Genomic DNA, 23,931 nt, shown 5'->3' with positions numbered 1-23,931 from the left:
CCCAGCAGGCAGAGGTTGCAGTGAGCAGAGATTGTGCCACTGCACTCCAGCCTGGGCAAAAAAAGAGAGCTCGTCACAAAGATTATCTTAGCTCTCTTGGTTTTTCTTTTTCAAAATAATCCTAAATAATGCAGGATAATTATATCAGCAAAAATCAAAATTATAAAATGCCAGTTAAAAACCATTTGTGTATATGGTAGCAGATACTCAAATTAGCTCCAGTCCTTTGAAGCATCAGCTGTTCAGGAAGAGGTCTGAATTATATTTCCTTCATTGTCTTTGTATTAGTAGTGAGCCCTTCCCTCTTTGAATGCCAGTTTTCCCATCTGCAAAAGGCTGGTGTTTGACTGGTTGGTCTCTTTCAGACCTAATGATCTATGCCTTTTTCTAAAGATGACAAAACTGAGGCCCACACCAGTGGGGAGACTTGCCTGAGTGTCCTCAGCAGCAGAGTTAGAGCCAGACCCGGTGTCTGCAGGATTTTAAGTAGCTCAGAGACAGTCACGAAGTGCTTATGCTAGTCCTTTGCTGTGGCTCAGTGGAGGGCTGGGAATGAGCTCAGTGGGGCAGTTGCTGGGGGTGGTCAGCACCATCCTGAGATGGTGAGGTGAACACAGTCCCTGGCCACACCTGCGTAGGGAGAAGCACCTGCATAGGGAGAAGTAGTAAAGGGCCAACTCTCCTTTACTGAGAGAGGACTCGTCATCAACTAGGCACCCTGCTGAAATGTACATCAACTCAGGAAACACTGGCAAAAACCCAATGGGGTACGGCTTTTACATTTAATAAACCAAAGCCTGAGGCTCAGAGGCAGGAGCTCACCTGAGATCACAGAGATTGATGGACAGCAGAACAGTTCACCAAGACAAGGACCCTGCCATTGCATATGCAGGGACTTTGTGAGTGCTGCTGAACCTCAGAGTGGCTCATGCTCCATCATCTGCAAGGAGATGGTGACAGCTCAGATTGCAGAAGGAAGCGAATACCAAGCAGCAACATACATCGCAGGCACCTGCTCCTTACTGTGTGTGATCATCCCGAACCCGGTCACCCTGGGAGGGGTGCACAGCCACGTGCCAAGTGCAGGGAGATGTAAGGGCATGACTTGGGCAGTGAGACCAGGAGCTCTGTGTCAGGCCTTCCACGTGCTCAGAGAGGAAAATGTCTACATCAGAGCGTCCTCTTGAGCAATGTGTCACAGGGTCCTTCTACGCAGTTCGTTGGTGTATGGGATTCCAGAATCAGACTCACTCCCCCCAGACACAGCTGCTGGCAAGGGTAATATAAGTAAGTGGCACTCCTTGGCAAAGCTGTGTGCTGCAAGAGTGTGCAGTTCTCAGAAGGCAGGGTCAGGCGCCTCCTGCCAGTGTCACGTGTCAGGTGGGAGCCCCGGATTCTCCCCTACTGGCTGTATAACTTTGAACAAGTTGTCCTCCCTGGGCCTTAATTTCCTCATAGGTCAAATAGGGATAATATTACTTTGCTGTGTTTTGTGGCACTTCAATATGTATGTTAGTGCCTAAGAAGGTGTGGTTCAAAGCTCCTTCCTGCTCCGCCCACCCACCACCAGCTCCTGCTCTGGGATCACTGGCCCCTGTGGGGCCATCGCTTCAGACCAGGAGCTGAGGTTTGGCAGGGTGAAGAGGGGCCGTTTCTAGGTTCTAGCAGTAGCACAGCTGTAAAGGGTCACCGGGGTTGTTTTGACTTTCTCAGCACGAGAGATGAGAGTAACTTGTGTTGGGTGATGGATTTTTCATAGGGAAACACGTTTTTCTTCAACTTATCTCCTCAAATGTGCTTTCAGATGTGGTTGATGATTGAGCTAGTTTTAAAGAAAATGAAGCACAGACCAGGAGAGGGAATGCCTGCTGGAATTATGTCCCTTTCTCCTGTTCCTCAGAGAAATCAATCCCCCCTCCTCTCCTCTCTCTCTTTCTCCCTCTCCCCGCACCTGTCTCTCCCCTCCTCTCCCTCCCACTCTTCATCACTCTCCTTCCGTCCCTCACTGTCTGTGTGTCTCTCTTTCTTGCCCACTCTTGGTCTCTTCTGCTCCCTGCCCCTCGTACCCTGTCCTCCTCCTTTTTAGGTCTCTCTCTGATACTTTCGTAGTGTGTCTCTCTGTGTCAGTCTCTTGCTCCCGCTCTCTCTCTCCTTCCTTCCCCCAGTCCTGTCTCTGTCTGTCTCTCAGGCCCCTCCGCCCACACCTTGCTCTTTCTCCTCCATGAGCCCGTGTTTTACCGATGGTCGCATGAAGCCCACATGTTCATGAGTGTGAGCCAATCTCGCTGTGATTGCCATTGCCCCGGGAGCTGGTCCTTCATACTTCCTGCTCCCTTGGGAATATGCCCATTTACCAATGGGAAGACAGGCTCCATAGTCCAGAACTGGAGAAAATTGGGATTTGCCACTTGAAGTAGAGTCTGTCTTCTGGAAGAAGCCCACTGTGACAAGTAATGTGGTGAGGTAATGGGGATGTACTCCCTCAGATAACTGTGGTTCAGGAACAAAACGTGTCCATGTACAGTGGGTAAGATGCTCCCAGGCACTCGAGGCAAACCTCGGCAACTCAGCCCTGGTCCTACACGGTATTTGACTCTTTAGCCAGCAGCTAGGCTGAGTTTTCCAGGGCCAGAGTGCTTGCTGAGGACCCAAACATTGCTTCAGCCTGAAGGAGTGCCTCCTGCCTGCCCTGCCAGCCCACTTAGGACAACAGCTTGTTTGCAGCTGCAATGACTCTTGCTATTTGCATATTTGCTTGGAATGTGCTGATTATAAATCATTTACCTCCCTTAAACTGAGTTTAAAGGATCTCTGCTGAGCAGCAAGTCCTGGCCATGCATCCTTAGCCTAATTTGAGTTGCTGCATATACTGAAATTAAATTACTTTTCACTTTCAATGTTCCCAAATTCAACTGTTGCCAACACAGGCTGGCCATCCTCCCAATTAGCCTGAACTAGCGAGGTTTGCCTGCATGGGAAGCAGCGCCATTACCTGCCCATAAAGGGTTCCCTCCTGCTTTCTCTATGAGTCTCCAGGCGGATATTCTTCAGCATCTGCTCCCAAGGGCTGGCTGAGAATGTGAACTCTGCCTCCTTGGTTGTTCAGAAGCACATGCTTAAGAGAACAAATGTTCCTACAGCAGGGGCTGCTCAAGGGTCCTCTTTGTGGCCATTGAAAGAAACTCTTGGAATGTCTCATGAAATTATTTTCTGGACAGAGAAATGGCACTACCTGGGCAGACACATTTCATTTTTAAGCCAAAATTTACGGTTACTGTCAAGGGTAATATTAATGTTTTAAAATCCTTGACAAAGAAAAAAGAGAAGAGCTAGAAAGTTCTTTGGGTGAAGTTACCCTTCAAACCACGCCTGAATTGAGCTTGAGTCTGAACTGCATGGCACCTTTCCCTGCAGCAATAATAAGAACTATTACCTAATAAATACAAGGTGCTTACGTTTAGAAAGCTCTGAGCTGTCACATTCACCATCTCAATTGATTCTATGACAACCATGCAAAGTAAGAAGGAAGGAGTCCCCATTTTACAGAAGGGGAATATGAAGCCCTCATACTGACATCGGTTGCAGAAGTGTGGCTACATTTCAAGCGTCCTGACGGCTGACACTAGGCTCTTTTCACTGTGTTATGTTGTTACTTAAGAGACGGTAGAACATGTTGCTGAGCAGCGTGTAGAAAGGGCTTCCACCAAGGGCAGATAAAGCAGTGGAGGTCTAGAAAGCAGGGGAAATTCTCTTTATGTTTTGGCAAAAGTAGGATGAGAATTCTAAGATGACTTGTTTTAAACTTTATAGAATAGCATATTTTTCTTTCACACATGATGGTTCTTATAAATGTAAGAGAATAAAGCTTTTCTCCCATGTAGGCTAGTAGATATCTTCCATTCTTCCTTCCTCCTGGACTAGTGAAGAAAACTGAGATTTTAAACTCTATTTCTTAAAAAGTTTTATTTGTATAAGTGGCCTCTTCCAGTGTCATTGTCAAAGTTCTGTGTGAGAAGGCCTTTCAATGAAATGCTGCTTAAAGCTTTTTTCTTCCTCCATTTCAATGTTCTGCAAAGGGAGGGCTCAGAGATGGTGATGGTGCCACTTGTGCAGAGCCTTCCATTTGCTTCAGGAGTCCATGCCTGGGAGAGGAGGACATTGCCCAATTTGCTGTACAGCAGGGAAGGTGCCACACCCGGAGGGGGAGAATCTATAAGGACCTCCTACTTAGGCAGAGGTGCATCTGGGGGAAGGTGGAAGGAAGTAAAGGCAGCCAGGTAGCTGGAGTCAGGATGTGGAGAGCTGGAGATTTGAAGTAGGGGTAGGGAGAGTCTTCTCTCCAGAGAAGACGCTGGACTTTTCTGTCCAGAGAAAGACAGCAGGAGTGGACATTCTCGCTTGGAGGCCTGGCAGGCTACAGGGAGGAGCCACAGACAGGAAAGCCTTTATAGCCAGTACCTCTGTAGTGCAGAATGCTGGGCAAGGCCTTGCCCTGGGTGAGGGCCAAGGAGGCAGCCTGTGGGCTGTGTAACAGAACTGGCAGCAGGAAAGGACTTTGTTTCCTGCTGAGCACCTTCTGCCCCTGCCCAGAGGCCCCTACCTGCCCTGGAGACCTACTGATGTCTCCCACTACCATGCCCCGCCTATGCCTTGCTGAAACACAAAGACTGATCATGAGAGGCACTGAAACACCAAAAGGAAAAGGCTGGATCATGACCTGGCCTTGGCCTCCAGGCTAAATAATGAGGCAGCTCTGAAGCCAGGGTCAGAGGGTGAACTGTGGTGAAAGAATAGACGATAACTAGCCCATCCATGGGGGACTGGAGTGGCCTTAAATGATCTGGCTTTAAATAGGGTCCAGTGAGAGCCCCAGCCAGTTTATCCCAGCCCTTTTATCAGGATGGATGCTAGGAATGGGCTTCTGCAGTCCACATACATGAAGGGGCATGTACACTTGCATCCCTGAAGAAGGCCTGCTTTCAGTCACACGCCCTTTGCTGAGCTCTTATGCTGTCTCTGTATTAGTTCATTTTCATATTGCTATGAAGAAATACCCAAGACTGGGCACTTTACAAAGAAAAAGAAGTTTAGTGGACTCTCAGTTCCACATGGCTGGGGAGGCCTCATAGTCATGGTGGAAGGTGAAGGAGAAGCAGAGGCACATCTTACATGGTGGCAGGCAAGAGCATGTGCAGGGGAACTGCCCTTTATAAAACCATCAGATCTCATGAGTCTTACTATCATGAGAATAGCATGGGAAAAACCTGCCCCCATGATACAGTTACCTCCCACTGGGTCCCTCCCACGACACATGGGGATGATGGGAGCTACAATTCAAGATGAGATTTGGGTGGGGACACAGCCAAATCATATCATTCTCCAAAGGTGGCTTTGGTCCATGACAGCCTGCAAGTTCCTGTTCAATGCTCCAGCCTGGTTCTTTGGCCCAGGGTAGTCTGGATTATCAGCAAGGGGCCCGAGAGTCATCATTCCCAGGAAATGCAGAGCTTCCCTGTAGGCTTACTCTAAAGTTCCCTCCTGCCAATTTGCACAGCTGAGTGATCTCAGAGCCTCTGCCCTCCCTTGGAGGCCTTGGGATCCCTACTCTCATGCACACCAACACCTTCTCCTCACCTGCACACCCTGCAAGCCATGTGCTGTGGTGAGACAGCCCCTGCCACCTGCTCACTCTCGCCATAGCCGGGGCCCCTGGCATCTGTGTTTCTACTGTGGAGCTGTGAGGCTGTGCTGTGGGTGGCCTGGCTAGTTCTCTGGCAAGGAGAAGTGCACCATGGGCAAGGTGAGGGGTCAGCCTCTGTTAGCCCTACAGCATTCTCTGGAAGTAGTCCATTTCTGTGAACTCTTGAGGGGCTGCAACAACCATGGCTGAACCCAGACTAACCCCTAGGCAGCCCCTACCCTTGCCAGTCATGTTTCACGGGAGCCTGATTATTTTTAACAGACTCCTCTGTTGTCTCAGTTGCTTGTAGTAAATGTTGCTCTGCAGCATTGATGCTAGGGTAGTGCCAGCCAGAAACCTGTGCAATGCTCAGATCTGGCTCTTTGGCCCAGGGTAGTCTGGATTATCAGACTGGGTTTATTTTTCTTGGCATTGCAGTCTGGCTTCCTGATTCTCTTTCAAACACACGTTTGCATGGCATTTCCTTCCATAATGAGCAGATTCCATCAACAGTCTTGGGATTCCACCTTTCCTTTGCAATATGGACGTTTTTGCATCAGTTAGCATTAGCTGTTAGTGAAACTGGCACTGCATCTGCAGGCAGACATCGCCAGACCACAGCCCAGCTCATCTTCAGATGTTTTCCTTTTCCATGTTGGAGGCAGCTTCCCTTGCTCCTTCCCTCCTTCTCAAGACAAATTCCCCAAAGCTTGGACCCAGCACTTTCTGCCTATTCTCATGGGTTTTGTTGGTGTTTGAATGCCCTCTTAGATGGCACAGAGAGGCATTGGAGATTTACAACCCTTTTCATTATGACTGCACTTGAGCTGCTGTCCCCAGCAGCAGACCTCTTCCTTTTGATGACAGGTCAATTGCTCTGTTGGCTTCTTCATCAGACTGTAAGCTCCATGTAGGTAGGAGCTATGTCTGACTTGTTCACCCTTGTGAACCCATACAGTGGCCCAGAGCCTGGCACATAGTGAGCACTTGATAAACATTTATTGAATGTACAAATAAATAGAATGTTCTCTCAAGCGGAGCGGCTGACTACCTGTGATGAGTTCCCTCCATAGTAATGCTTAATAGCTTTTGTTTTGTTTTGTTTTTTGTTTTGAGACAGTCTCACCCTGTCGCCCAGCCTGGAGTGCAGTGGCGCAATCTTGGCTCACTGCAACCTCTGCTTCCCAGGATCAAGTGATTCTCCTGCCTTAGCCTCTCAAGTATCTGGAACTATAGGTGTGTGCCACCATGCCCAACTAATTTTTGTATTTTTAATAGAGATGGGGATTTTGCCATATTGGCCAGGCTGGTCTCAAACTCCTGGCCTCAAGTGATCTATCCGCCTCAGCCTCCCAAAGTGCTGGGATTACCGATGTGCACCACCATGCCTGACCAATAGCTCTTGAATGATCAGTCTCAGAAATAAAACTTGCAATCAAGATTAATGCCAAGCAAGGGTTAAACATCTCAAGGCCAGAGAACCACATGCTCACTGCTCATGGAGTCACATATACTGACCTCAGTACATCCTTGGCAAACAGCGCAGTGCACAGCCCCTGGCAGGCTAGCTTGTTAGGGCTTATTAGGCCAACAGCCACGGTCCTTTCCAGCCTGGTTTCCAGAGGTGTCTGAGATTACTAGGACTGCTGCTATATCATGGGCTGGCCTGTCTTCCTCCACACACAGGGCTGTAAATGTGATGTGCGGCACCTGCTGTTTGGCGTCAGGAGCTGCTCTTTTCTTGGAAGTTTTGCTGAAAGGTAGGTGAAGCCTTGGGGAGAAATCTTGTTTAAAAATCAAGTTTCCTCTTCCCAGAGAAACAGAAGATCATCCACTAAAGCAATTTCTTCAGGATCATGAAGAAGGTTATTCAGCTGGGGTGGCAGCATCTGGAGCAGAGATTCCAGGACTAGATGTTAGATTGTAAGGGGACTGCCTAGAGGCCTCGCTGGGGAGAATACAGTGGAAAACATTGAGGCAGAGGAGACTCTGACTCACACCACTTCCATACCAGGGCTCTGTCACCCCCCTCTCCAGGAGCTAGGCCCACAAGTAGAACTGGCTTCACGTTGATCCAAGTCAGGTATAACCAGGACAAGGAGTGGCTGGTGTTGAATCAGAGAATGTCCACTTAGGCAAACCCTTGGTGACTTTGAAAACCATGCGTGCTATTCCAGAGGTCACTTATACCCACACCTCTCACCTTCAGTGCCGCAGGATGATCATGAAGCACTTTGGGGGCATTTTAAATGCCTCAGTTTCTATGAGAAACTCAAATAGTAGTAATGGAAAATATTTACATAGGGCTTATTCTGTACCAGGTACAGATCTCGCGGTGAAATTGATATTATGGTCCCAATTTTGCAGATGAGGAAACTGAGGCTTACAGAGGTGGAGTAATTTGCACAAGGTCATCAGGCTAGTTAGTGGTGGAGCTGAGATTCGAACCCAGGCAGTCTGGCTCCAGACTGTGAGTCCCTCCCCATCTGCCTTCTGCACGCAGGCGTGGTATGACCAGCAGGGTCTACTTTGCCTGGAGTCCACATCTGCCTTTCTCCCTTGCATTTGGTGTTACGTCCTGTCACAAACATTGTCCCACTGGATCCTCATAGGGAGGGTAGAGTATCCCCCTCTTTTCTAGTTTTTTGGAGTTTTTATTCAATTTATTTTGTTTAAGCAGATAAAAGACACATTGGCCACACTGCTATGCATTTCCCAAAGACCACAGGAAAAAAACTCATGGCATTAACATAGTATTTATTTTCTAACAGCTTTATTGATATATAATTTACATGCCATAAAACTGATCCATTTTATGTACAAGTCAATGATTTTTGGTCTATTTACAGAATTTTCTAAAATTAGTTTGTAACTACAATCTAATTTTAGAACATTTTCATCACCTGCAAAAGAAACTTCATGCTGATATCCAGGCACCCCCGTGCCCACCTGAGCCGTAGGCAACCCCTAACTCACTTTTTGTCACTGTACTCTTGCTTCCTCTGGGCATGTCTTGAATGGACTCATACACAATGTGTCACTTTGTTTCTGACTTTCTCCACTGGGCGCAGTGTTCTTGAGGTTCTTCCATGTTGTTGCATGTCTTTTGGTTGCTGAATCATATTCCATCACACGTGCCACATCTTGTGCATCTGTTCATCAGCTGATGAACATCTTGGTTGCTTCCATTTTTTGGCTGTTGTATTACCCTCTTTAGATGGAAAAAGCTGCATCCTAGAGAAGGATGTCTATATGGCCTCGGTATAGACATCATCCGTGGAGTCTGGCTGGCCCAGGCCAGTGCCTTCTGGTTGATTCACTCATCGAAACCGACACCTATTTACTCCTTTTTTGTGCCCAGCACTGGGCTCAGCCCTGGGAGCCCTGCAGCGAGTAAGACACACATGGCCCATGCCTTCATGGGATTGTCATGCAGGCAAGCAGTAAGTGAGCAAATCAAGGCAGGTGAGTATTAGGTAGTGATGAGTGCTGGGAAGGAAATCAAATAAGATAATGTGGAGACATGTAATAAGGACTTTAGAATTTTTCTGCTTTTTAATTTTATTTAAACTTCTTGCAATTTCTCCCCAGCAATAGACATTTCTATTTTACTTAAAGAATTATCCAAATAAATTTCACTTTACATAGAAAATGTGCAAAGATCTGAGAGGTGAGAAATCATTTTTATCTGTATGCTTTAGGGACTGAGACATTCCTGTGGATGGGGCAGCTTCTCTCCATACTTTGTGGGGTCAGTGAAGGACTCCCCGCTTCCCTCTGCCACCATCCCTGCCTAACAAGGCACCCTCCTTTCCATTCAGCAATCCGGGTCAGCGCAGATGCCTCAGTAGCCCCCAGCTAAAACTGCACTCGTGTGTGTGAGCAAATTACCCCAGTTATCTGGCCATGTAGAAAGCTACAGTTTTGCTCTTCATGAAAAATTAAAATCTTGTCCTGATCTGATGGAAGGAAAAGGATGAGGCAACTTGGAGCAACTCAGCTATTGTTGATCAGGCAGATGATAAACTACTCATTTTCTTGACTCAGGGGATCAATGGAGAATCTTAGAGAGAAACTCACAGAAGAAATTAAGATTAAATTTGCAAGCCTGTAATATGGGGAATGCATTCTAACAACTGCAGCAAAATAAGGCTCTCTCCTGAAAATGCATTATTTATCCCTGCCTGTTACCACAGTTACGGATGCTCCTTCCTGTGGTCTGAACCCGAGCGGGTTATGGAAGTAGTCCAGAGACAGACGACTTGCTCACCGATACAGTGAGAATTTCAGATGAGCAGTCAAGATATTTTTAGACTGCTTGTGTGTGTAGGAACACCATAAATCGCGAGGATGAAGGTAGCTGAGTGAGCCTAAACCCAAATGGGGCCACAATGTGGGCTTTACACAGCATACATTTTATTAAGAGAAAAAAATCAGGGAATTGGTTATGTGGCTCATTCCCACACATTTTTCATTAGTAATATCTTGGAAGAACATCAAAAGTGGTTTTTGGTTCAATGGGGACCTTCAGCAGAAGAACATAATTTGCCTCTTAATGAAACTCACTCACACAACAGTATGTACCACAGTGAAAATCAGGAAGAGATACTTGTATGGCCAGCATTAATGATTGGCATCTCCCTCAGATGTCATTGCTGTCAAAGCCACACTGGCCAGACAATGGGAACTTTCCAGTAATTGAAGCATAAAGTGACATGAAATGTCCCCAACAAGAGGAATGCCTCAGTACCAAAGACAGAGTTATTAATTATTTGGGCAAATTTCTGTCTGAATTCTCTGGAAAATTGGCACTTCTCAGGAAAAGAAAAAAAAAACAATTTTTTGCAGAGCTTTGAAGATAAAGTTTGAAGAAGATGCTTTCAGAAAAGGTGCCACCCAAACCAATTAAAATTTCAGCAGGTTGTTCTCTAAGACAAGCAGACAAAACATTAAAGGGTCATTTCCCCCCTGTGTCTTCCTGAGAAGAGAAGAACTTGAGTCCATTAAGAGCGGGATTTTGGGAATCACACAGCACAGTTTGATTCACAACTCTGGTGGCCTTGGGCAAGCTGCATGTGCTCTCCAGCCTCAGTTTCCTTATTTGTAAATTGGGAACATACTTAAACCCTGTCTCCACAGGTTTGCTAGGAGGATTAAATGAGTTGTATGAAAATCATTGAACACAGGCTAGCAGGCATAAAGTAAATGCCCAACATAATGGTAGTCTATTGAAAAGACCTAAAAAGAATGGAATTTGTTAGAATAGCAAAGCAAATGAGAGAGAAAATGGCTGAACTGCTTATTGGTTATCTGTGAGACATTTGACTCCTTTCCTTTAGAAATCAGAGTAGTATTTGTATAAGCCAACTAAGCTATCCGCAGATTTGAAGAGGATATTTTAAACTTTTTCTTTTCTTTTTTCTTTCTTTTTGGGTTTTTTCTCACTAATAATTATTGAATCATTTAGACATATTGTAAACCAAATTTTAAACATAAACAGTAAACTTCTTCATGTCAATAGTATTAGTTTGCTTGCTCCTTAAGCCAAATGCTGACAGCAGAATAAGGCTGCAGGGGCACAAAAGTCTTCAATAAGAAAATGACTTACTGAGGACATACTGTGTGCCAGATGCAGCCCCACCCCCAGATGTTGAGGCACTGCCTAAGAGGCCAAGGTCATGGGTGTAACCTTTAGGTGGGTCCGTTAGATTCATTCTGATTGGCTTGATCTTCAGGTGAAGAAGGATCCCGTGACCACTATATAATATAGATGTAGATTAGATATAGATATAGATATAGATATAGATATAGATATAGATATAGATGGCTCAGTGAGTGTCCCACTAACTCAGGGTCAGTGAGGTCCACTCTACGGAGAAAGGACAAGCTCTGACCCTTGAATAGGGGAATTGTAGTTGGGTAAACAGGGCTCAGAAGGACATGTCGGACATGGACAGAGATTTCTCCTCTATCCTGAGAGAATGGACATACGTCAGTGAAGGTGGAAATTTTGACACCTGTGCACTTTTTTTCTGTGTGAGTTTGCCAAGAAGGTAAGTGACTAGGGTATAAAAATTTCACAGAACCATTTTCTCCACAACAACTTCTCTCTAACTAGCTTTCCCATGATGCATGAATATTTACATCTGCGTAAAATGCTGGGGATTGGAAGAACAAACTTTGTTCTCAGTCTTAAATTTTCCTGAGAGCTATGAAAGCATTGGTATAACAATGTGCTGCTAAACTGAGGGCCTTAACCAGTGTTCATGTCAAGCCCATTCAGCCATGCATCAAAACCAAACTGCAAAAAGGTATACACAAGACAAGGCAGTCGAGGGGCCATAAGCACGTCGCCCAAGATGTAGCACTCACTGGTCACCCGATTCCTTCATCTTTTTGTAACTGAGCTTAATGGAATTTGCCTCAAGCTGAATGACAGAGCTTCAAAAGGTTTGGAGACTGATTCCATTTGGTTTAGCTGCTCAGCAAGCCTCTTGTCCGGGAGTGATGATCTCGTTTTTGGCCCACCAGCCTCTCTCTTCACACCTTCCCGCAGACCTCAGCACCTTTCTTTGCCTCTGCTACTTTCCTTTTCTCTCGTCCTCCTCCTTTCCTGAACTTTGCTTCTGCTGTGCACCCTTCACCCACCTTACCCTCCTGCCACCATCTCAGAGAGCCCCACAAGGTAGGCCCTATTGGCCTGGACTCCTCTGGAAGGTGGACATTAAAAGCCAGTTCCACCACTCAGAGCTCCTAGAAGGCAGGAACTATCACACACATGTGAGAGCAGAGTAGCAGCGGTGGCTCATGAATTCAGGTTCACTCATAGGCAAATTGTTGAAGTAGAGGGGAGGGCTGATTATGCAGACCACTCCAAATTCAATCTCCCAGTTTATGTTATCACATGAGCCCGTGATGGAAGCACCGCCCGATAATTCAGACTTGCCTATTACTTATTCTTTATCTAGAAGAAATAAAGAGAAACAATTACCTTGGTGTGACATTCTGCCATCTCTACAAAGCCACCTGCACCTGAGACTTTGCCAGCAGCAGAAATAACGAGTTAAATGCTAAATATTTCATAGAGAAGAGAGTAGCAGGGCTATTGAAAATAAATTCAAAAGACCTTCATGTATTCTGGTCATATATCCCTGGCATAAAACTTCTCCAGAGATAAAATAGCTTTCTGACGGGAGGGTTGTGGCAGGGGAGAGGGAGGCATGGTACAGGGAACAGGGAAGGCAGCCCTGGAGAACCCGCCTGGCCTCCCCACAGTCGGACAGCGTTCCCACAGTCGGACGCCGCCTTTGTGAAAGCATCTTTGAGATGATTGAGGTTGAACTATTACTGCAGAGCCCTTTTCAATAATGAATTTTAAATTATAAATGACATTTTGGTGTGTGCCCTTCTCTCCCACCTGTTGGTAGTTAACTGGGAAAATTGATGCAGTTGTTGTTAGGACAGAGCAAATTCTCAGGAACAGAAGCCTGGAGCTTAGTTTTAGTTCTTAACTGAGACATGTGATAGACGTCCAGCTCCCCTGCTTCCCAGACTTAAATGCCTGCCAGGGCCACGTCCTGGGGCCAGCCTGGACTGTACACGAGGCTCACAGCCTGCTTGTGACGCACAAGCTGTGGCATTCCTTTCTATTCTCTCCGCACTGAGGACAGCCTTTGGGAACCTAATATTAGGATGACTTCGGGGCCATGGAATGACTTGGGTTTCCCCACAGACACTGTGAGGCTGAGATCCCCCATGGGTGTTGGGAGCACTGGGAGGAAGTGGGTGCCATCAATTAAAATTACGGGCCTCGTTCATGAGATAATTATCAGTCAAAACTGCAAAGCAGTTGCTGTTTGTTTACTGCCTTTAAAGGAAGCTGCTAAGACAGGAAAGATAATTTAAGAGTAATCGTTGGCGCGCCAGCCCTTTCCACTGACCCTGGTGCTCAGAGTTTTCTCTCATTGCATCAACCATTTTTGGCAATTAGATGTGCTTTCCTTATTAATGCCAGGGTAGGGAAGCAGAAAATGAAGGCTCTTCATCGCAAATAGCTGCTTAATGTTGCAGTGCCTGCCTGTAAGTCACGAAAGCCGTGGAGTTTTGCCCATCCTTGAGCACAGAATGCCTTTAATGACAGCTACAGAATAGAATTGTTAACAGAAATGAGCAAATCCTGGCATTTTCCGCTAGCCTGTGCATTTCTCAGTGCGCTAATGGAGCTAGAGACACTCCTTCACGGGAGCTACAGATGAAAATGCCCAGCCTGAACCTGTGTTCCAGAGGGTGCTGTGCTCTCTAACTGGGCACTGGCACTTGCTGGTTCTCAGCAAGGGTTTGGCCCCATCTCCCGTTTGTTCATTCTTGGGCAGCGTGAGTGGAGGACATGATGAGAGAGGGTGATGCAGGGGTCAAAAACTGGGGCATGGAGGGATTGTGTGAATGTCCCGTTCCCTGGTTATTAGGCACCACCTGTATGCAAGATGCCACCTCAGATGCTGCACTCCCTATGTCTCAGCTGCCCCTGAAGATGAGCCTAGGGTGGAAAGAAAATACAGCAGGAGTTGAAGTGAGATTTAGAATCTGTTTTCTTTACTGTGGGGTAGATCATACCATCCCTGTAGCAAGATGACATGGCTTGGCTGTGTCCCCACCCAAAATCTCATCTTGAATTGTAATTCAAATTGCGATCCCCACGTGTTGGGGGAGGGGCCTCGTGGGAGGTGATTAGATTATGAGGGCAGTTCCCCCACACTGTTCTCATGATAGTGAGTGAGTTCTCACAAGACCTGATGGTTTTATAAGGAGCTTTTCTCCTCTTCACCCTGCACTCATTCTCTCTCCTGCCACCCTGTGAAGAGGTGCCTTCTGTCATGATTGTAAGTTTCCTGAGGCTTCCCTAGCCATGCGAAACTGTGAGTCAATTAAACCTCTTTCCTCTATAAATTACCCAGTCTTCGGTATTTCTTCATAGCAGCATGAGAACAGACTAATACCTAATATTTCTGTAGAGGTTCTGTCTCTGTCATTACACCTTTCTTAGAGATTCCAAATGTGGAAGACTCCTCTATTCAAGCAGATGTAGGTAATGATGCAGAGGCAGAGGACTGGCCTAATAACCTCTTGACCCCCTAACCTCTTGGGCAGCCATCACCACACACTGCATGTGTGGTGCTGCAGCATGTGCCGATGGCTGTCCAAGTGGTTAGGGGGTCAAGCTTGACTGGTCGGTGCGGATCTCAGACCATAGGAGGGACACACTGCGTGCAGCTAGGAGCCACTTCATCCAGTCACGACCAAAGGGCCAAGCATTGTACCCTGTCGCTGATACTGCAGACCGGGCGGTGTGGAGTCAAACTGCCAAGCAGCTGACATGCTTTGATGTGTCACCTCCACAAAGCACACCATCGATTCTTTTTTTTTTTCTTTTCAAATCAGAGTCTCTCCAATAACATCTGAAAACTATAGAAACAGCACTAGATTAGAGCACATTGGACAGGCAAGGTTATCTTCTCTGGAGAAGAAATCGACAGCTGCCCCTACTGGGAGGAAAAGTATCTAAAAAAGGCAGGGAGGGGAAGGCGTGTCAGAACTGGAACTAGATGATAAACCCTGCAGGAGTCACAATAGCCTTTGATGAGAAAGCAAGGTCAGGGGCAGGAGCTCCCCCACCACAGCTTGTGAGTATGAGTCCAGGCAAAGTGAACAGTACAAGAGTCAGGGCACAGTGGAACTGGGAATACAGGCCCCAAGGCCATTGCCCTCCAACCCCTGCTACACACTCAGGGACCTTGGGAAAATCACATCCCTGTTCAAACCTTGGTGTATTCATCTTTCAAGGCTGGGGTTAGACTTGATGACCAAGATGTCCCTGCCGTGTCAGCATTTGGATGGTCTCCCATCATTTGTCTGTAAGCTGATTCTGAAAGCTGAAGACAAATAAATAACATTTACATTAGTATGACTATGAGATGCCATTGTTGGAGAGTCAAATCATGTCCTAGTGTTTCATTTAGTTCTCTATGCATCCAGCATACCAACTCTATGCCATTCAGTGAAGACTCTTTTCTGGTATCAGGCTGAAATAAATTCTCCTTTTTTACCCTCCGTGAATTGCCTTCCACATATCCTCACATTTTCTAGGCATTCACTAATACGATTTCTTTTATCATCAGTTTTGTTTTGTTTTGTTTTGTTTTTTCATGGAGTCCTCTCTTCTGGAGGCTCTTTTTCTTATTCTAATCTAGAATGCTCTTTTTGCTTGCACTCTTCTTCCCAGGATATCCTGAATTTCCTTTCTTGGCATGCACTTTCTTTTTTCTGGGGTACACCCTTATGTTATTTCCTGAGAAAGTGTGCACCAGAGTTCTGCTTTCTATTACTCAAATATTTGAAAATGCTTTCATTCTGTATTTGTACTTGATTGACAGATTGGCTGAATATAAAATTCCAGGTTGAAAATTTTTCTTCTAATAGTCAAGGTAGTGTGACTGCTATATAACCCCCAAATATCAGTAGTATAATAGAGTTTATTGTGTAGTCACAGCACAGCCTGCTCATTCCCCTGTTGGAGTACAGGGATTCTCTGCTCCACACAGTAATTCTGAAACAAGATTCCTTCTATAGTGTGGTCCCCAAGGTCACTATGGACAAGGATGAGAGAGAGATTGTGAAAGAACATGGAAAAGGCCCAGCAGCTCTTAACTGACCCAGCCCAGAGGTGACATATTCTACTCACACCCTGTATGTGAGGCCTAGTGGAATGGCGCCCTCTAGAGCAAGGGGGATGAAAAGTGTAGTGTAACTGTATCCAGGAGAGAAAAACCACAGTGTCATACTTTTAAAGGTATCATCTTTAAGCAAGCAGTGTCATTGGTAAAAAGCCCAATGCTAGACTGATTCTTATTCCTTGTGGGTGAACCATTTAAGCTATCTGGAAGCTATTAGGATCATCCCTGTCTTAGTCCACTGACGCTACTGTAACAAAATCGCATAGCCTGGGTAGCTGATAAACAACAGAAATTTAAAATTTCAGAGGCTGAGAAGTCTAAAATCAAAGCACTGGCCAAGTCAGAGTCTGGTGAGGGCCCACTTTCTGGTTCATAGATGGCACTTTCCAGCTGTGTCCTCTCATGGCACAAGGGGCAGAGGCCTCTCTGGGATCTCTTTTATAAGGGCACGAATCCCATCCATGAGAATTCCACTCTCGTGACCTAATCACCTCCCAAAGGCCCCACATCCTACTACCATCACCTTGGGAGTTAAGATTTCAACATATGAGTTTAGGGGGACACAGCATTGGGACCAGAGCAATCCCTTCATGAACCATTTAAGGTTCATGAGAGTAGAAGCTGATTCACTCACTTATCTCCAGTTTCTATGCCTGGCACAAAACAGGGCGAAGATCAGAGCGAGGCAATTGAGGCGCGTGCCTCCAGCACAAAGACTCAGTAGTTAAAACAAATAATATTTTCATGCAATATTTTACAAAATCAAAATAATGCAAAAAAATCCATGATGAACAAAATAACATTAATGTCCTTGGCATTATAAAATTTTGCAACGATGTGTCTGACTTTGTGGTTCCTTCTCTGGGTCCTTCGGCCTGAAGACATATATCCTTCCTCAAACCAAAGCAATTCTAATTTTCTTAAACAATTTCCTCTTCTCAGATTTCTGTCTTTCTAGAAATCTTAATAGCATATGAGACCTCCTATATCAATATTTTCTGTTACTTTTCTCTCAAAGTGTCTGTTCTATATATTTTATTCTATATTCTGGAAAATTCTCTTGGCTTTATCATCTGATCTGCGTATTGAACTTTTTGTTTCAAAACTCATGCTTTTATTTCTTTTTTATTTTATTTATTTATTTAGAGACAGAGTTTCACTCTTGTTCCCCAGGCTGGAGTGCAGTGGTGCAATATTGACTCACTGCAACGTCTGCCTCCCGGGTTCAAGCGATTCTCCTGCCTCAGCCTCCTGAGTAGCTGGGATTACAGGCGTGTGCCACTACTCTTGGCTAAGTTTTGTATTTTTAGTAGAGACGGGTTTCACCATGTTGGCCAGGCTGGTCTCAAACTCCTGACCTCAGGTGATCCGCCTGCCTCAGCGTCCCAAAGTGCTGCGATTACAGGCATGAGCCACTGCTCCTGGTCTAAGACTCATGCTTTTAATTTTCAAGCACACGTTCTTGCTTTCTGATTCCTAGAAGTGGCATCTTGTCGAAACCCACTGAGGATACTAGTTGGCAGTGTTTGGCTTTCTTTTGGAATTATGCTTTTACTTTTAGTTTTCTTCTGTCACATGGATTATCTCTGTTTGGATTTTATTTTTAGTCAGCTGTCATTGTTTGTTCATCTGTTTGTCTTCAGTTCATCTGTGATCCTGCTCTGTGTGTTTTCTGTTGCAGGTCTGGCAATTCTTGGTTGTCCACTCCAATATGGGAGTAAGGACGGCACAAGGGTTGACTGGAAACTCTTATTTCAGGGCAGGGCCTGTCAGCTGGCAGTTTCCACTTTAGGATGAGCAGGCTGAGAGTTGGATGTCACGTGAGCAGCCCCTACGCAATGCCCTTCCAGAGTAAGGAAGGTGCTAACACCCACAGAAACCACCGTGGTTTTCCGCAGGCTGTGGATTCCATTTCTTTAGGCAAAAAATTCTTCTTTTTTTCCTGCATAAGAGAGTTTTCCACATATAGCGCTTCAATTTTTTCCCCATCCTTATCTTGACTGTGCCTGTGAGGGAGGTGTTATTTGGAGGTGGGCTCCCTGTACGGCGGCTGCCTCTTCTGCATATGTTCAGGGCTGTGGGCTGTGGACTGAGGTGTCCTCTGCCCTGTGCACCAGTGAATGTTCTGGAAATGTATTTAAATCCCTTGCTCACCAAGGGTGCCTCTTCCACTGTCTTTACTGTTGTGATTTACTCTTTTAAAGACATTGTAATTGAGTCTCAGCAGGAGAAAGAAAGAAATGCATGTACCTTCCCTGTCATTTTGAACCCTCCCCTTTGGTTTTTAAAACATTTGAAACATCTGGCTTTCTAATATTAGCACGTGGCATCACCAGTTTAACATGCCCAAAGCAAAGCTGTTACATCCCCTCTGCCAGGCCCAACACTATCTGCATCTCCTCCAGTTATGCTGGCTACAGGGAACAGCACCAAAATTCACCCACTTGCTTAAATTGGAAAACTGGGTCATCTGTCATTCATCCCTTTCCCATATCCACATCTCAGTGCAGTTCTAGTTATGAGCTCTTGGACAGTTCTCTTCTCCTTGGGCAGATCTTTCCAACAGAGTTCCTGGCTCCATTGCATCCCTGGCCGATGCAGCCCACAGTCTTCAGAACTGGCAGCATTGGCTCTCCCAGCACACAGAGGAGAATCCATGCCATTCGGCCTCTTCACAATCCGGTCCTGAGGGGTCTTTCTAACCTTACCTCTCTCTGCTTTCCTCTGGCTCCTGCCCTCTGGCCAAGTGAGACCAGCAGTCTGCTCTCAGACATATCTTCTGCCTTCACATATCTGTGCATTTTTTCAGCTTGAGATGCACTGACTTCTATTTGGTCACTGCAAAAGTAATTGTGGTTTTTGCAATTACAAGTAATTATACCTGCCTTTCAAATACTGCCCTTCCTTTAGGGCCTGGATTAAATGCTATTTCCCCAAGGAAGTTTCGTGATTCCTGCACTTGTAGGGAATCTCTCACCCCTCTCCACCTTTTCAGCTCTTCCCTCGTGTGTCTTATTGTGTAGCGTATAGGTCATTCTGCCCTGTACATGCATGTTAGTTGGGGAGCCGTCTGTTTCCCGCACTGAGCTGGAAAGTCCTGGAGGTGAGTTTGGTCATAGCTGGCCTGCCTGTCAGAAGTCCCTTGGCAGAGGTTGCAGCACAGGAGCAACTGGGGGAGTTTGCCCAGTGCTGCCACACTAAAAGTCTCAGGTCTGGGACCTGGACCTTAGGCTGGGGTGTGGCTTGCTGAGCAGCTGACTTGCGGCCTGAATGGTGGTGCTGCTGATACAATGCTGATATGGCTAGAGGGAGAAAAGGCAGGGGCTCCACGGCTTGGGCTCCTCTGCTTTAGTGGGCAGGTCTAGTAATTCTCTCAGAGAAACTTCGAGTCGGCCTTCATAAGAAAACAGGAAGAGACGAAGCCACAGTCACCTTATTCTATTCTTAACTCACCCTAATACTGCTGATCACCTGTCTCAGAAGTGAGCCAAAATACAGACAGCCATGGACCACATCCAGCTTATCATTCCCACCCATCCTGGACTGGGACCCGGGGTCTGGTTCTGGCTCAGTGAGATGGAGTCATCTGCAAACCAGGAGAGCGACGGCCTGGGGCACGGACACCCACGGGGCACTAAGAGAAGGCCCATAGAGCCCTTGTTGGTGCCCAGAGGTCCTGTGCCGGGTGGGCGGGCCTCCCCCAGCCTTCCCCGTGGTAGGAAGTAACTATCTCTTATTTTCATCTTCCCAGCAAGAGGAGCTACAAACAGGCTACAAAGTGAGGCACCTGGTGCCTGGTACACCTTCCCCTTGCTGAGAGGCTCCTGCCTGTGACAGGACAGGCAAATTGCTCCATAAATTATGAACCTGAAAGGAATCTGCCAGGCACCTCCTGTGTGGGGTTGAGGTTGTTCGCTATGAGTGCCCCATTCTGAAGGCAATTACTCTAATTGCTTTTGTTATTTCAGAAAACAAATTAAACCACCCGAGTGTTTCAAGGTAGAAAAACGTCTGCAATGTATAAGAAACTTTTTAGGAGTGTTTAGTTCACAGCCAGCCGCGTCTGAGCAAACAACCAGAAAGCAGTCACCAGGGAGCGCAGGCTGCTCAGGAGGTCGGGGCCTTTCTGAGGTGAGCCGTGTGCTCCATTGGGGTGGGGGGGTGTAAGCCTCTACTCCTGGCTTCTCTGAGGGAACTCCTGCCCTTCTCTCCCCATCGCCTGCAAGACCTATGGATTCTGTCTCCTGCCCATCCCCTCCGTCACAGCCTTGATTCAGGCCCACCCTCTGTGACCTGGATTCCTACAGCAGCCCCTGCTGAGCTCACTGTCTTCCTCCCAGCTGCCCTCCTCTCGGTTGCGGTAGGGGCTGCCCAAGACACAAGTAACACAATCAGATCCTAATTTGCCACTTCTTAACGGGTTTGTGGCTTCCTGTAAGCTAGGAGACAACGTATCAGACAACCCTTGGCATCAGGGAGGGGAGAGCCAGCCTCCTCCTGCAGGCCCAGCTCTGTCATGCTGCTGAGCCTCTGTCCCAGGGAATGCGGTGGTGTGCACATACACACTCACACACGCACACTCTCATATACTCATACTCACATATACACCCTCATACTCAAACACACTCATATACTCACATGCACTCACACACTCATACACTCACTCTCACACACATACACATTCACACATACATACACACACTTACACTCCTACACTCACACATACACATGCACACATACTCATACACACAATCATACTCTCATACACACACTTATACACACTCTCACATATACATTCACACTCATACACTCATACATAAGCATACACACACATACACTCACTCATATACTCACATTCTCACACACACTCTTACACTTATACTCATATACGCATACGCACACTCACACTGACACACACACACACTCACACCCTGACCCGAGACTGCTCCTCATTCCTCAGGCCAGACGTCCTTCCCTGTGAAGCCTTCCCCAGCTGTGGCGGGAAGAGTCAGGTACTCCCTTCTCTGTGCCTGCGCTGGGCTTAGGACTTATCTCATTTTCACACTGTCTTGCATCCATTTGTCTCTCTGTTGCCCTTGCCAGATTGTCAGCAGCCTGAGAGAGGCAGGGCCTTGCCCTGTTTACTTTATACTCCTGTCGTGTGGCAAAGGGTCTATTTCTTACTCAGAGGGAATTCAATAAATGTTGACTGGATACGTGGTAGATGGGTAGATGGATGAACTTTGAATGAATGAGCAACCCTGAGGATTGCTGAATGTTTTTGTCCCAAGGAATTCTTTTACCTCAACTCCACTCAAAATAAGAACCCCGGGGGAGAGACAGAGATTGATGGATTGGCTCATCGGGGACTCTGTCCCCATCCTGCCCCCTCCTTTCCCATGTGGGGAACAGGGTGTGGTAAGAAACTTGCTCAAGAAGTGGGTAAACACTTTGATGGCAGAGGCCATGTCCCATTTCCTTCCACTCAGAACCAAGTGAGGGGCACAAATTATTCCTTCTCCCTGCCCCACTGCAGGAAAATGTGCAAATCCTAACTTAATCTCTCCCTTAAGCAGTGAAAGCTTGTTGGCATAGGAGTTAGAGGTCTGGGCTCTAGGATAAGCTAGCCACCCGCTTCTGTGTCCTCACAGAAAGAACTGAAAAATCGAGACGCTCATTTGTTGAAAGTTTTCCTTGATTTTATGTTGAAAAATAGAGGTGGCTACAGCCAGGAGGTATGTTCTGTTCTTGGGACTTATATGGTTGCTATAACATGAGACACAGATTACCTGCCTCACATCACGGGGGGAGTTTCTTAAAAATCAGCTTCCTGGGCCCTACCCCAGTCCCACTGAATCAGCATCTCTGGGGTGTGTGAGTGTGTGTGTGTGTGAGAGTGTGAGAGAGAGAGTATATGAGTGTGTGTGTGTGTGTGTGAGAGAGAGAGAGTATATGAGAGAGAGAGAGAGAGTGTGTGTGTGTGTGTGTGTATGTGTGTGTGTGTGTGTGTATGTAAGTGGGATGTAGGAACAAGTATTTCAAACTGGCTCCCCTGGGGATTCTTACCAACACAAAGGTTGATATTCATTGCCTGAGAAATTCCATGGTAGTTGGAGAAGAGTTCAAGATGACAGCAACTTGAATTGCTGTGCATCTCCTCTCAGAGCCCAGACCTGGCCTCTTGGAAACCCATCCGACGGGTTCAACAGCCTCTGCACCCCAGTCCGGCTTCCTCAGCCTCTGCTCTTTGATCTGCTTTTCCTGCCTCTGAAGAAACACCCCCTGCTCCCACATCATCCAAACAATGTTGAGCCTTCAATTGTCGACAAAATCACTTGGAAATATGGTATCCATGTTAGAGTTGGTTTCCGTGCCCATGTTTCATGCTGCTTTGTCAGGGTCCTCATTAAGACTTTCTTCCTCTCACCTTAGACTGCACTGTCCCTCACATAGTCGCTGTCACCCAGGCCCACCTGCAGCTGTGCTGCCACTCACCAGGGTCTGAGAGGACCTGCTCCCTTGCCAGGACAGTGAGCACTGGCCCAACCCCACTGTGCTCCTCTATGTGTGTGGGGAGTGACCTCCCCACCCTCTGCCCAGGGCAAGAACTGATTCTGGGTCACCCGCCCAGGACTAGAACCCAGGGCAAGTCTGCCTCTCCTCTGAATCACCCACTGCTCCCACCATGGACTGAGCTCAGCACTCTGCTTGGGGCTTCGTAGAATATGTGGCATGGGACCTGGCCTCAGGAAGCTTATTCTCTATTTGGGGGGAAAGTAACAGGGTAATACAAGACAGCACAGAGTCCTGTTCATATTTCTGTGGCACAGTCTTATGGATGAGAGGAGCTCAGAGGAGACTAATATGGGCTAAATCAGGTAGGAAAGACTTTGAGAGGCCATAAGAACATGAGCCCGACTTTGATGGGTGGGTAGGAAATAGAATGGGTGCTCCCAATGGAGGGAACACCAGGCAAAGGAAGGAGTGAGCATGGCATGGGCAAAGGCCAGGGGAGGCCAATGTGGCAGCGCCTTTCAGGGACTAGCAAAGATGGCAGGCCAGACTGCCCTATGTGCAAATCACCATTTCACATAAATGACTGATACCCTTTACTGAGAGCAAATGAGGAGAGAGAGAGTAAATACAAAGTGACCACATGCATGAATCAATTAATCAACAAAGGTGTCGAGCACCTGAAGGCAGGTTGGAAAATAGGAAGGACCAGCAAAGGTAGGTGGGGGTTGGGGAAGCCAAGCACTGAATTCTTGGGGATGTATTGTAGATGTGGTTGAGTAGAGACTGCTCCTATCAGGGCAGGTCACAGAAAGGTCCCACTTAAATTACTAGTCAACTCCACTATATTTCGTATGGATGTGTAAAAAGTATGAAAACAGCCTCTTCTTTTGCATAACCTTTGAGAATTTCCCCCATCAAATCCTGCAGCTGGGTGAGCAACTCCCTGGCTTGACTCTCTGTGGCCTCCAGGTCCAGGGACCACGTTTTCCCCACACTTCCTCACAG

The 23,931-nt window shown here is 46.8% G+C and overlaps 1 protein-coding gene across 7 annotated transcripts in view; it reads left to right on the top strand.

Annotated features, from left to right (window-relative positions):
• Nucleotides 1-23,931, top strand: part of FSTL4 (follistatin like 4) — a 417,315-nt gene that overhangs the window by 124,791 nt on the left and 268,593 nt on the right. Inside the window, exon 1 of one of the 7 annotated variants that reach the window (XM_078005172.1) lies at nt 7,313-7,440. The exons of the other annotated variants lie outside the window; for them this stretch is intronic. Coding sequence (XP_077861298.1) covers nt 7,380-7,440 — 61 coding nt within the window. The 5' untranslated portion in view covers nt 7,313-7,379. Of the gene's footprint in view, nt 1-7,312; nt 7,441-23,931 lie in introns of those variants that run through there. 7 annotated transcript variants of the gene reach the window in all.

The sequence above is a fragment of the Macaca mulatta genome, chromosome 6 (genome assembly GCF_049350105.2).
Source record: "Macaca mulatta isolate MMU2019108-1 chromosome 6, T2T-MMU8v2.0, whole genome shotgun sequence".
NCBI classification, from domain to species: domain Eukaryota; kingdom Metazoa; phylum Chordata; class Mammalia; order Primates; family Cercopithecidae; genus Macaca; species Macaca mulatta.
This window is presented reverse-complemented; position numbering and strand designations above follow the sequence as displayed.